Raw genomic sequence first — 13,162 nt, 5'->3', positions numbered from 1 at the left:
CGCCCTGCGCTCACCTTCTAATGTTATTAATGAGAGTGCAACTAGCTCTAGCTAGCGTGGGGGTTAAAATGATAGGAGGTATACAATATTGTGATGCAAAAGTGAAGTTTATTTACAAGTGCAATATCATAAAATAGATGTGAAGCTGCATGGATGCACACTTGCCAAGGGGGGGGGGGGGGGGGGGGTGGAAGGAGTAGGTACACGGTGTGTGGACCTCACAGTAGTCCCAGTAGATCAGCTCTCACTGATAAGTGTCTGCTAATTGCTGGTACTGTGGTACTGCTTGGAAATGAGTCTGGGTGGGTAATGTTCATATATCTGTGTTTGGGCAATGCACAGATAGGGGAGGGGATAGAAGAGCAAGTCTCTGTGTGGAATGTCCAAGGTGAGTGCGTGAATGGCACCGGGGGCTGGCGTCCCTAACCCAGCCGGTGGTGCATTGCACACTTACCCGATACCCTGTAGGCCGGTATTCTTCAGATGTCCCTCGCCGTGAGTTCCTGATGTCTTCACCAGCACCCGCGCTGATGGCAGGTCTGCCGGCTATGATTCCACACTGCTGCAACTAGTGCTGCTGTCACTTCCGGGTTCGGCTGGACAGTGACAGGGTAGTAGAAGCGATGTGCGCTCGACTCTCTGCTGGGACGGGAGGAGACTTGGTGAAGACTGGATGCAGACTTATGTGAACCTGTGCTGATGTGGTGGATATGTATCGAACGAGTTTCAACCGCTGTGCGGTCTTTGTCAAGGAGCATACAAGGCATACAATGCAAGAAAAAAATGACACTGAGCTCCTGCAGCAGCTAAGGCTGACTGGAGCACAATACTGTACCCTGTGCCCCATAGGAGAGGTACAGGGAGGACTTGCGTGAGTGTCCTGGCAGTGAAAGAGTGGAACCCCGGGTGGCTGAGAGCTTCACCGTGTCCCTCCACATGTGCAGCAGGCAAACAGGAAGAGAGACCAGTGGTGGGAACTCTCTGTGATGTGCACAGTTCCCTGCTTACTGTCCCCGGGGGAGGGCTGATGACCCCTACTAACAAATGGCCACCAGGGAAAGCATCCACATGCAGCGCCCGCTGAACTGCTACAGCCCTGACAGTGCTGCCTGCGCGATAGCACGTTACCTGGTCCCTGACGCCTGCTCGTGGCTCCACAGTGCCAGCTGCTGTCAACACCCGCAAGCGGTAATGCAGCATCCAGACCCGGGTGATGGAGCAGCAGCGCGGGTGTCTGATAGACCCCCAGCACTGCTTCTCTGTCACTGAAAAATTGTAACTGTGTAAAAATTTGAAGAAAAAAAGTTTGAAGGCTGCATAAATCAGCCCCTCTAAAAAAAAGTGGATCTGGCTCCTGCCAGCACCAGAAAAATCTGAGTCCCTTGGCCTGGAGGGCCAGAGAAGTTTAACCTCTAGGGTGCTAGAAGCGCTCTCTCCCACTGTAAAGCATTTATATTATAAAATCATACAAAAGGGAATAACTCCATAAGTGACACAGCCACCATCTTGACCAGGCCTCCAGCCACACCAATTAAGAGGACGTAACCCACCTGGTGCAGTGGGAGCAGTAAGGGCTATAGTCTCCGCTATATGCTGCTGATCCATTGCCACATGCCGGGCGCTGTTGGTTATTGTATGAGGCGACTGGACAAGATCTTCCGGAGGAGGCACAGGAACCACAACAGGAGGGGAGTTTGTGGTGTCTTTATTTACAAGCAGAACCTCTATGGGCCCAGCGGAACTCTTCAGATGGATCTGAAACTTCTTCTGCCCATTGGCCCCCTGAAGGTGAAAAAGCATTAAAATCTCAGATTTAGGTACTTATGTAATATCTGGGCTCCCGTTTTTCTTATGAGACCGCGTCCGCTCGCTGCGCTCGCCACACTATATAAAATCAACTCCATGCGTAGTTGGATAGTAGGGGTATGAATAAATGGGGTGCATTTAACATGGGAGCCCAGATAATACATAAGTACCCAGATTTATATAGCAGCATAGAAGCTTCAGGTGGCAGAACTGGAAACTTGCCTCTGGGACGGGGACCTCTAAACAGGTCCCTGAAGGTGCTCGGATGGCCAGCAAGGTCTCCCCTGCAAAGACAAAATATCTTGTGTCAGCTGTATTGGGTGCCATGGCACATTTCTGCTCTAAGTCGATATCCCCAAACATGCCAGATATCATACCATGGCATGTATAAACTCCAGCCTCATATCTCCTCCACCCTGAACCCGAAGTATCAAATCTCCCCACCGCTAATCCCTGCACCCAGAGCGTCCCATCTCCCCACTGGTCCTCCCTGCACCTTCAGCCTCCCACCTACTCCCTGCACCCCCATATCTCCTCCACCCGGAGCATCCCATCTCCCCACTGCTAATCCCTGCACCTACAGCCTCATATCTCCCCACTGCTAATCCCTGCACCTACAGCCTCATATCTCCCCACTGCTAATGCCTGCACCTACAGCCTCATATCTCCTCCACCCTGCACAACCTATCTCCCCACCGCTAATCTGTGCACCTCCAGCTTCCCACCTCTTCCCTGCACCCGGAGCATCCCATCTCCCCACTACTCCTCCCTGCAACTCCAGCCTCATAGGGCAGCCAAAGTATGGAACTCTCTTTCTGGAGATGTGGTGTCGACTGAAACAATAAACACATTTAAAATAAGGTTGGACAAACATCTACTGGTTAAAAACATACAGGGGGTACAAACAATAATCATAATCTGCCCTTAAACAGATCATTATACACTAATGAGGCTTTCACACCGCAAAACCTGCTTAGACCAGGTATTTAAAAAGTTTTTTTTAAACGGGTGAGAGCAATTTTAACCCCTTTCACATCGCATGTATATACCTGGTCTAAAGCAGGTTTGCGGTGTGAAAGCAGCATGATCTTCTTTGAAGTTGCCCGGCATTTACTCATCACCGGTAACCGGCGCACTACTAGACCCAGCCACTCACAGAGATAGCCACCCAACCGGAGCACCGCTGAGCTCGAAACAGCGAGATTGGCATAAGGACCTGCCGTTCAAACACGCTCAACATCTACTTTGAAGCGGCACCCGGTGTACGAGAGCTATCAGCCAGCGGCACACAGAGGTAACTACTCAGCTCTAACACATAGAGCACGGACGGCGAGGCTGGCTTTAGGACTTACTGTATCAACACGCCTGGTGCTTACCTTGAAGCAGCACTTGGTGCACTACTGCCCTTCAGCACAGGCAGCAAGCCTGTGTCTGGTCCCCTCTGAGCCAGCGCAGTGCATATTTAATGAGCCGGCCTCTCATTACATATGCACTGCGCTGGGGACCAATAGTGCTCAGTGCTGCTGGGTACTGTTTCAGACAGCAAAAAAAAAAAAAAACGGGTCTGAAACTGGTGGGACCCTGCTTTTTACAGTTTCCAAAAACCGTTTTTTTGGAAACGGTAAAATCACTCTGCACCCTTTCAGATCGCACATATTACCGTTGTAAAACTGTTAAAAATAAGCAAAATGCCGGTTTTATAGTGCGGTCTGAAAGGGGCATAAGTATAACAAGGGAGGAAGCTAATACACCAAGGTTGAACTGGATGGGCGGGAGTCTTTATTCAGCCTTAACTATGTAACTATATATCTCCTGCATGTCCAGCCTCATATCTCCTCCCTGCACCCAGACCGTCCCATCTCCCCACCGCTAATCCCTGCACCTCCAGCCTCATATCTCCCCACCGCTAATCCCTGCACCTCCAGCCTCATACCTCCTCCCTGCACCTCCAGCCTCATATCTCCTCCCTGTACCTGGAGCATCCCATCTCCCCGCCGCTTATCCCTGCACCTCCAGCCTCCCACCTCCTCCCTGGGGATGTGATGGTCAGAAGAATAAGCAGGTATAAGGGGACTCAATCCAAATAAGCACAGGTATAACTGGTACCAACGCATTTCGCTATAGAACTGAAAGCTTTATCACTGCTGTTGTGGTACTTCTATTTATACCTAGATCCATTATGTAGATAATTTGCATAATTAATGGGAGCACTCATTTAATATTAATAAAGGTACTTGTTTCCTAGCACGGCGCCCATCGGATACCTTAAGTTAAGTCAAACAACCAGAGGCCTCCTTACCCATTGTTATTGATCCATCTGATGACCCAGCCCTCATCACGCTACAAGAACTTCTCTCTGAAAACCAGATGGAAACTGGTAACACCCCCACTATAAAGATTTACGACACATCCACCTTTAAGAGGAAATCTGAATTTTTTCCTATTTCGGCAAAAAGTGCTAACATTGAAACCTTTTATAAGGTTACACTTTCAGATTTTAAAGATCTATGCAAACAAAAACCCTCGAAAGCCCCCCACAATTCAAACCTTTCCCGAGCAGAGAAAAGAGCCCTAAAAATACTCACTGCGGACATATCCATTATAATCAAGGAGACAGATAAAGGGGGGAGCCTGGTGATCCAGGATAGAAAATTACATTGATGATCTTATTATTATTTAAGATGGGGACTATACTTCAGCACAGCACTTTGTCACTTCACTTAATGATTATTCTTTTAATCTTTCTTTTACCTCACATTTTGACCCTTCACATATCGATTTCTTGGACATCTCCCTTACAATCTTAAATTCCCAGATAACGACCACTAACTACACGAAACCAGTCCCCAGCTCCTGATGAAGACGCGAGCTAGCGTCGAAACGCGTTGAGCAGCTTCCAGCACCACTCCACTGCACTTTATTGCCTTGTTTGCACCAAACCAAGACTGCACTAAAACCCTGCACTTTATTTCCGGACCAGTTCATCTCTCTCCAGGACGTTTATTCTTCAGCAGCCATTTGCAAAACCATGCCTGGTATTTACATACCATAAGGACTGCCTATCTCATATCCATCTGACTCCTGGACTCACTGGGCATTTTATCCGGATTGGGACTTACTCCATGCAGCCAAACCACCACGGAGACCGTGCATATCTCCCCGTCTCCCTCTGGTAACTATTAATGTGCTGGTGCACACACTGTGGGGCTATATTCTCATCAGAGAGCCTCTGTCATACTATTGTTTTTATTACATAATTTTATTATATATGTTTTTATGAGAGCTCTCATTTAATCTATTTTCTTGTATTAATAAATGTTATATACATATGTACATGTGGTAGTGTATATTTCTTTCAGTTAAACCTAGCGCTGTACACCTCTCTTTTTCACGAAACCAGTCGATACTCATATTTTAAAAGCTCCCATCATAAAACATGGAAGACTAACATCCCCAAGGGACAACTAATGCGCATTTGTCGCAATTGCTCATCCTTGGAGACCTTTAACACACAAGCCTTAGAAATTTTGGCCTCTTTTAGACAAAGAGGATACCCAGACCCCCTCCTACAAGATGCCCTCAGATCAGTACAGGAGATGAACAGAGAGGACCTCCTCACCAGTACCCTCAAAGCACCCTCCGAAACAAATCGAGAGATAGCCTTCATATGTAAATACAACAATGCACTTCTACAGATCAAACAGATCATTAACAAGAATTATGACATTCTCAAACATGACAGGGTTCTAAAAGACATATTACCAGATAGACCTTCTGTAATATACAAGAAAAATAGATCCCTAAAAACTGTTTTAGCTCCAAGCTTTTTGAAGATTACAAAGGAAGGAGAAAAAGGGCTAGGTGGAGATATGAGAAACCCCCCGAACCCAACGACAGATCCCTGGCTCATATGTAGACCAAAAGGTTTCTACAAATGTGGAAAAAACAGATGCACCATGTGCAACCACACAAGTAGAAGAACATTAGAAATGATCTCAGATGGCGAGAGCCTTTCAATTAAGAACTTAAGAAATTAATTGTGACACCAGTTATGTGGTGTATCTCCTGACTTGTACTTGCGGGTTAAAATATGTGGGCGGCACCACTCGCCCACTGAAAGTGCGCTTTATGGAACATCGCCGCAATATCGTGAAGGGCCTTCAGTGTCATAGTGTCCCTAGACACTTCTTACAATCTCATAACAAGGACCCTAAGGATTTACACATAATAGGCCTTGAACACATCCCTCATTCATCAAGAGGGGGTGACCACTATGTCGACAGGAGGTCTACTGGACCTTCAAACTTAATAGCCTATATCCAGAAGGACTAAACAAGGCCTTAGAACTCAATAGTGTCTTGTAAGATATACATATAGATATTCTGTTTGTTCAGTACCTCTCATTGCCCACAATGTATGAATACTCTCAGATCTAGTATTTTACATTGACATTTCCATGTATCAGTATAGGACATACGATAAATCCAGTCCCCCTTAGGTACCCCCCAATATGTATGGTTAGACTTTTGCGGTTAATTATACCTCCAAATTAAGTACCTAGGTCTGTTTGATTGGGAATTAGATATTGGTATGCTAATGTATACTAATAGATGTGATGCTGATATATATACGATGTTGATATATGTGACACTATGAGGTGTTCTCCCATATACACATGGATTAATACAATATATCATCACTATATAAAAATAAAATATATTCTCTCCTCTCTCTATATATTTCGCAGTATTACTATTTATTACCTATTACTCTTAATTTATACTTATTATTATTTATTATTATATATTTTTTATATTATTACTTCTTTATCCTTGAGGGACACCACAACAGTTATTGATCCTGATTCGATTTGATCTCACTACCCACCCTCATGTCACATCTCTCTGATGTATATGATATATATGATATATATATATATATATAGTATATTCTAGACTGCTGTTTTCCCTATATATACTGGATGAGCTCCATATCCTTTAGTATGTGTATAGACATGTGTGGCCATGTCTTTTTACATTTTTCATAACGTATCCAAGTTTGCTAAGAACTTATTTCCAGGATGCTTCTTCATTATCATGCATCTCCCCATCCCGATATTATCATCTTTGTACTACACCATTGTTGAATATTTCATAATGAAACGAATGTATATCAAACCATTTAGAATAGTCCTTTCTGCCATTACATATTAATCTTTGAAGGTGTCTAATTATGATAATAAACTGCATGCCAGTTACATCAATGGCACCGCGGCACTTCCGCCCGCCATACATGTCACTCGCATTGATTATGCATGCTCTGCGATATACGAAGTGCCCCTTCCGCCAACCAGACTCAAGACGTATTGGAGGCACTTCCGCCAAGCATGAATAACGTCATATCCGCTCTGTGATACACAGAGCGAAGCATATTTCTGTTGCCTACCAATTTAAGGCATCTGGAAGGTACTTCCGCCTTCCACAATTACATAGATAATATCTGCCTTCCCCACACGTAACACTCATCTCTATAGAGCGCTCACAATAGCGCAACCTAATGTATACCTTTCCCTCACAAAAATTTATACCAGATTGCCCTATATGAGGATTTAAGGGTAATGACATATAAACCCTTTAGACTTGCGCCGGTCACGTGATCTAAAACTTTATCGATATATATTGTGAACAAATAACATTTCACTGTCTTTATATGATTTGTCTGAGTATTTATAATTAATGGATCCATTCTCCTGTGCATCCTTTTTGCTACTTATCACCGTATATACCTATATATGTGTTTTTATTTGCATATTTGTTTTTAAGAATACGGTCACATGACCTAAGTGGACACTCCCCTAGTGAAGGGAGTGTAGAATGGGAGTTACATGGCAGGAGCGGGGCTGGTTACTTGATAGTCTGGCGGCTGCATTTTGTACCAGCTACAAGCGGTGCAATTCTTTTGATGGGAGACCCAGGTAGAGAACATTGCAGTAGTCTAGGTGTGATGATATAAATGCATAGCATTTTTTTACCACATATTCTTTAATGTTTTTACTGCGCTTGAATGCCGGCATGAGGGTGCTTCGTTTGAGTGCTGGCAGATTGACATCAGATGCGATCGAAGGCCACATACTTCTGGCAGCTTTAACGAGTTCTCTTCTGGTGGTAGAGTAGTACTGTGCCCACGTTATCCTGTCACTGTTGTGCTTGTCCTTGTCGGATTTGAGTACAACTTATCTTTCAAGTTGTAGAACCTTAGCTTTGCGGGGTACCCTCTTGCAGCAAATTTTCTGGACATGGCATCTATTTCAAGTTCTGCATCTTTTTGTTGGTGCAGATGCGTCTGGCCTGTAGGAACTGTGAGTAGGGCAATCCCCATTTCATGGCCGGAGGGTGAAAGCTGCTACCCAGGAGGGCAGTATTTCTGCCTATGGGTTTATGGTGCACTGTGGTGGTGAGGCATAAGTCCTCGGACTGTGTAATGCATACATCCAGAAAATTAATTTTCTCAAAGCTGTGTGAAATGATGAATTTTACATTGGCGTCTGCAGTGTTGATGTCATCCATCATGGAGATAAAGCTTTCCTGGGTACCTTCCCATAGCAACAAAATGTCATCAATGTACCGGTAATATACTCACATGTATGTCCAAGTACGTTATATATTTGTTGACATACCCGTGTGGGTTAAACTATGTCGGCAAGACAATTTGTACGATAAAAGAACGCATGGCAAACCACAGAACATCCATACGTTCTGCCATCGAGAAGGGCCAGAGTGAGCAGACGGTGGCCAGACATTTTTTGGAGGCCAGGCATGGAGTGGCAAACCTGCGCTTCCAATTAATAGATCAGGCCCCAGATTCAATAAGAGGGGGCGATAGAGGTAAAAGACTCCTGCAAATCGAGAGCAGGTGGATCCATACACTGGGGACCCTAAAACCAGGAGGTCTCAACGAGACACTGAACCTTGGCAGTTTTCTGTGAAAATAAAACAAAGCCCGTAACTATAGGATGGGTCCCGGTGGGGAGTATGAGATAGAACAAGTATATAAATAAGAATAAATAAAAAGTTAATAAAAACATAAGAAGTCAGATAAAATATGTCGACAGTGATAACATCAGTTTTTGTATATATCTCATAGTTTCAAGTTGCATGTAACAATTCTTGATACACCAATGGTGCATTAGAGTCCTATTAGGAACAATAAGGAATGTATTAATATATATTATAACTGGAATTTGTTTGGCAACACTGCCATCTAGTGGCCGTTTATGAATAAGACCAAGGAAAAGTGCGTCTTTCATGAGCATAATTGATTCTCATTGTATGTCGGTTTTTAATAGATGTCATTTTCTACATTATTCACTCACTGTATTTCCACTGATTAAATGTATAAATAATAACTGATAAGCACAATGCACTTTATGCAGCCTGTACTAAGTGTGGGCATTTTGTACATGGTTTCCCTAGTGCGGCTTCCTCCGCTGCCAGGACAGCCGGGTCACTTCCGGGAGTACCCGGAAGTCGTCATCAGGAGTCCCAGAAGGAGGAGGACGCTGCACGGCAGGTCCCCTATATGTAAGTTGATTTTTATTTTATTCACTGTTGTTACACTTTTTGTTGTGATATCCTCTGGTCCTGACGAAGGGTTAAATACCCGAAACGGCGTAGACCGTGGAAGGAATAAACTTCACTTGATTGCTACACGTAAAGCCCAGGAGTGACGCCTGTTTTTTGGAGAGAATATATATATATATATATATATATATATATATATATATATATATATACACATATACATACATACATACATACACACATATATACATACACACACACATATATACATATACACAGCAATGAATGGGCGTCACTCAGAGTCTTGTAATCAGAAAAACAGTGTATTCGGTACACAAAGATACATCTGTGTATGTGTACCGAATACACTGTTTTTCTGATTACAAGACTCTGAGTGATGCCCATTCATTGCTGTGTGTGTGTATGGATTCATTCCTTTGGGAGGGCACCAGAGCACCGTATCCCCATGGGGGAGCCAGTTGAGCCGGGGCACCACTTGATATATATATATATATATATATATATATATATATATATAGACGTCGGGTAGATAACCGGCACTCTCAGGACTTGTTAATGAAGGAGGCAGACACGGAGGTCTTAAGCAACGTTTCGGTTTATTACAACCGTTATCAAGCTCACAGAAACAATGATACAGTGCATACATATATAGACTTACCAACACCACAGTGCAGGGCGCCCGCACCCCTCCGTCAGTCCGGATCACATGACGTCACCCTCATGGGACGCGCACCAGCCGGTGCGTCCGGACCTCCTTTGGGGTTGCTAGGCGACCTGTAGTAAACAAAAAAAGTGTGCATGAGTGAATAAATGGTTAAAAAAACGGCATATCCCAAATACAGTAAACAGTCACATGCGTGACAAGAACCCAATGTGTGAATACACAATCCTGGGGTATGGACAGCTGGATGCAAATAATGTCAATAAGACAAGAAGTCGAAGGTGAAGCCACGGCAGAGGCACAGCTGGGTATTGTAAAAAACCCATATACACTGTGCGATGAGGGAATGTAGCAGTCAGGGGGAGCGGTGGGGATTTACAAGAAACAATGTAGACTGCAAGATTTGTTGAGGCCAAGGGGGTGTACGGTATTCAATCTGTGAATCCATTTGGCTTCTCTTTGAAGTAATAAAAGATCTCGATCTCCACCTCTTAAACTGGGAGGTATGTGATCGATGATCTTGTACCTCAGAGTCGCTAGGCTGTGCTTGTGTTCCCTGAAGTGTTGGGGAACGGGTTGTTCATTAGGGGGTATTTTTCCCTCAAGGGAGGCTCTGATACTAGATCTGTGACCAGCCATTCTGGTCTTAAACTGGCATGTAGTTTTGCCTACATATAACAGGCTGCAGGGGCATCTGATAGTGTAGACAACATGTGTCGACGTACATGTCAACACATGTTTGATTTTAATGGTTTCGACAGATGTGATGTGATGACCCTGGGGATGCTGAAGCTGAAATTAATGGGATGATTGACAAGTTCTTATGTAGGGGATACAGACTGCCAGATTTATTGATTGCCAAACAAAAAGCTCTGAATACCCCCAGAAAAGATACCTTGGCTGCCAAAGAGAGGACAGCATCCCCTTCGTCCAATCCTATAATAATTCTTCGCAAGCCATTACCAAAGCTGCTAAACAGCTTTGGCCGATGGTAACCAACGACACAGACCTAAAAAGTTTCGCTCGCCACAAATTATTGCCCAGCTACAAGAGGAATCGCAACCTCAAGGACTATTTAGTCCATAATGATATTTCTAAATTCAATACCCCTGTCACTCCGGGTTTCCTACACCGTAAACCGGGGTGCTATAAATGCATTAATTGCACGACCTGTGGCTTCCTTGAGACTGGTGACTCCTTCAAGCACCCTCACTCTGGCGAAACCATTAAAATCAAACATGTGTTGACATGTACGTCGACACATGTTGTCTACACTATCAGATGCCCCTGCAGCCTGTTATATGTAGGCAAAACTACATGCCAGTTTAAGACCAGAATGGCTGGTCACAGATCTAGTATCAGAGCCTCCCTTGAGGGAAAAATACCCCCTAATGAACAACCCGTTCCCCGACACTTCAGGGAACACAAGCACAGCCTAGCGACTCTGAGGTACAAGATCATCGATCACATACCTCCCAGTTTAAGAGGTGGAGATCGAGATCTTTTATTACTTCAAAGAGAAGCCAAATGGATTCACAGATTGAATACCGTACACCCCCTTGGCCTCAACGAATCTTGCAGTCTACATTGTTTCTTGTAAATCCCCACCGCTCCCCCTGACTGCTACATTCCCTCATCGCACAGTGTGTATGGGTTTTTTACAATACCCAGCTGTGCCTCTGCCGTGGCTTCACCTTCGACTTCTTGCCTTATTGACATTATTTGCATCCAGCTGTCCATACCCCAGGATTGTGTATTCACACATTGGGTTCTTGTCACGCATGTGACTGTTTACTGTATTTGGAATATGCCGTTTTTTTAACCATTTATTCACTCATACACACTTTTTTTTGTTTACTACAGGTCGCCTAGCAACCCCAAAGGAGGTCCGGACGCACCGGCTGGTGTGCGTCCCATGAGGGTGACGTCATGTGATCCGGGCTGACGGAGGGGTGCGGGCGCCCTGCACTGTGGTGTTGGCAAGTCTATATATGTATGCACTGTATCATTGTTTCTGTGAGCTTGATAACAGTTGTAATAAACCGAAACGTTGCTTAAGACCTCCGTGTCTGCCTCCTTCATTAACAAGTCCTGAGAGTGCCGGTTATCTACCCGACGTCTAAAATACTGTGCTTCCCTGCACTAAGACAAGGCACCTGGGCATTATCCTATATACATGTTGTAAGTATAGCCCAGGGCTGGGCAACACCGGCCCTCCAGATGTTCGTGAACTACACATCCCAGGATGCTTTGCATTAGTTTTGCTATGTGGCCATGCTGAAACTGATGCAAGGCATGTTGGGATGTGTAGTTCACTAACATCTGGAGAGCCGGTGTTGCCCAGCCCTGGTATAGCCGGTGCCAGGCACATAGAAAATGAACAAAAGCACTTACCCCTTAAGGGAAAGGAATTGGAGCCAGCACTCAGCAGTTGGTGTTATCCTGACAGCTGTTTCAACTGCTCCTTGGCCTCTGAAGAAAACTGCCAAGAAGCAGTTGAAACAGCTGTCAGGATAACAGCTGTCACCATTGCAACTAGGTATTTGCATTAAAACACTATTTTTCTGAGTGCTGGCTCCAATTCCTTTCCTTTTTTTTTGGTCTTTATCTTGACATTTTGTTGTTTAATTTATTTTTAGACATTCTATGTTATTAAATATATTCTCTTTTGAATTGAATTGCTCATTTAGAGATATTTTTCCACCGCTGCTACTTTGTTTTTGTATTATTGTGTCATAGGGAGCCGACTACTCCTTTCCGAGAAGCTGCTTGGCGTTAACAGCACACCACAAGCTATTTCGACCTCTCTTCTTTATTTCATATCTCCTCCACTCTGCACCAAGCTTCCAATCTCCCCACCGCTAATCACTGCACCCCCAGCCCCATATCTCCTCCTCCCTGCACCGGAGTGTCCCATCTCCCCGCTGCTCCTCCCTGCACCTTCAGCCTCCCACCGACACCCGGAGCTAACCCTCTCCCCACTGCTGCATCAGCCTCCCACCTCCTCCCTGCACCTCCAGCCTATCTCCTCCACCATGCACCCAGAAATTCCCATCTGCCCACAGTTAATCCCTGCACCTCCAGCCGGAGCTTA

The 13,162-nt window shown here is 44.8% G+C and overlaps 1 protein-coding gene across 2 annotated transcripts in view; it reads right to left on the bottom strand.

Annotated features, from left to right (window-relative positions):
• The window catches only part of E2F4 (E2F transcription factor 4), a 46,249-nt gene that overhangs the window by 17,620 nt on the left and 15,467 nt on the right, over positions 1 to 13,162 (bottom strand). For both annotated transcript variants that reach the window (XM_083164117.1, XM_083164118.1), the window contains exons 5-6: positions 2,029 to 2,090; positions 1,551 to 1,782 (exon numbers count right to left, since the gene is read on the bottom strand). In XM_083164117.1, the coding sequence (XP_083020243.1) occupies positions 1,551 to 1,782; positions 2,029 to 2,090 (294 nt within the window). The remainder of the gene's footprint in view (positions 1 to 1,550; positions 1,783 to 2,028; positions 2,091 to 13,162) is intronic.

This window comes from Crinia signifera, chromosome 11, assembly GCF_055691185.1.
Source record: "Crinia signifera chromosome 11, ASM5569118v1, whole genome shotgun sequence".
NCBI classification, from domain to species: Eukaryota; Metazoa; Chordata; class Amphibia; order Anura; family Myobatrachidae; genus Crinia; species Crinia signifera.
The sequence above is the reverse complement of the archived record's forward strand: the minus strand, read 5'-3'. Positions and strand labels throughout refer to the sequence as shown.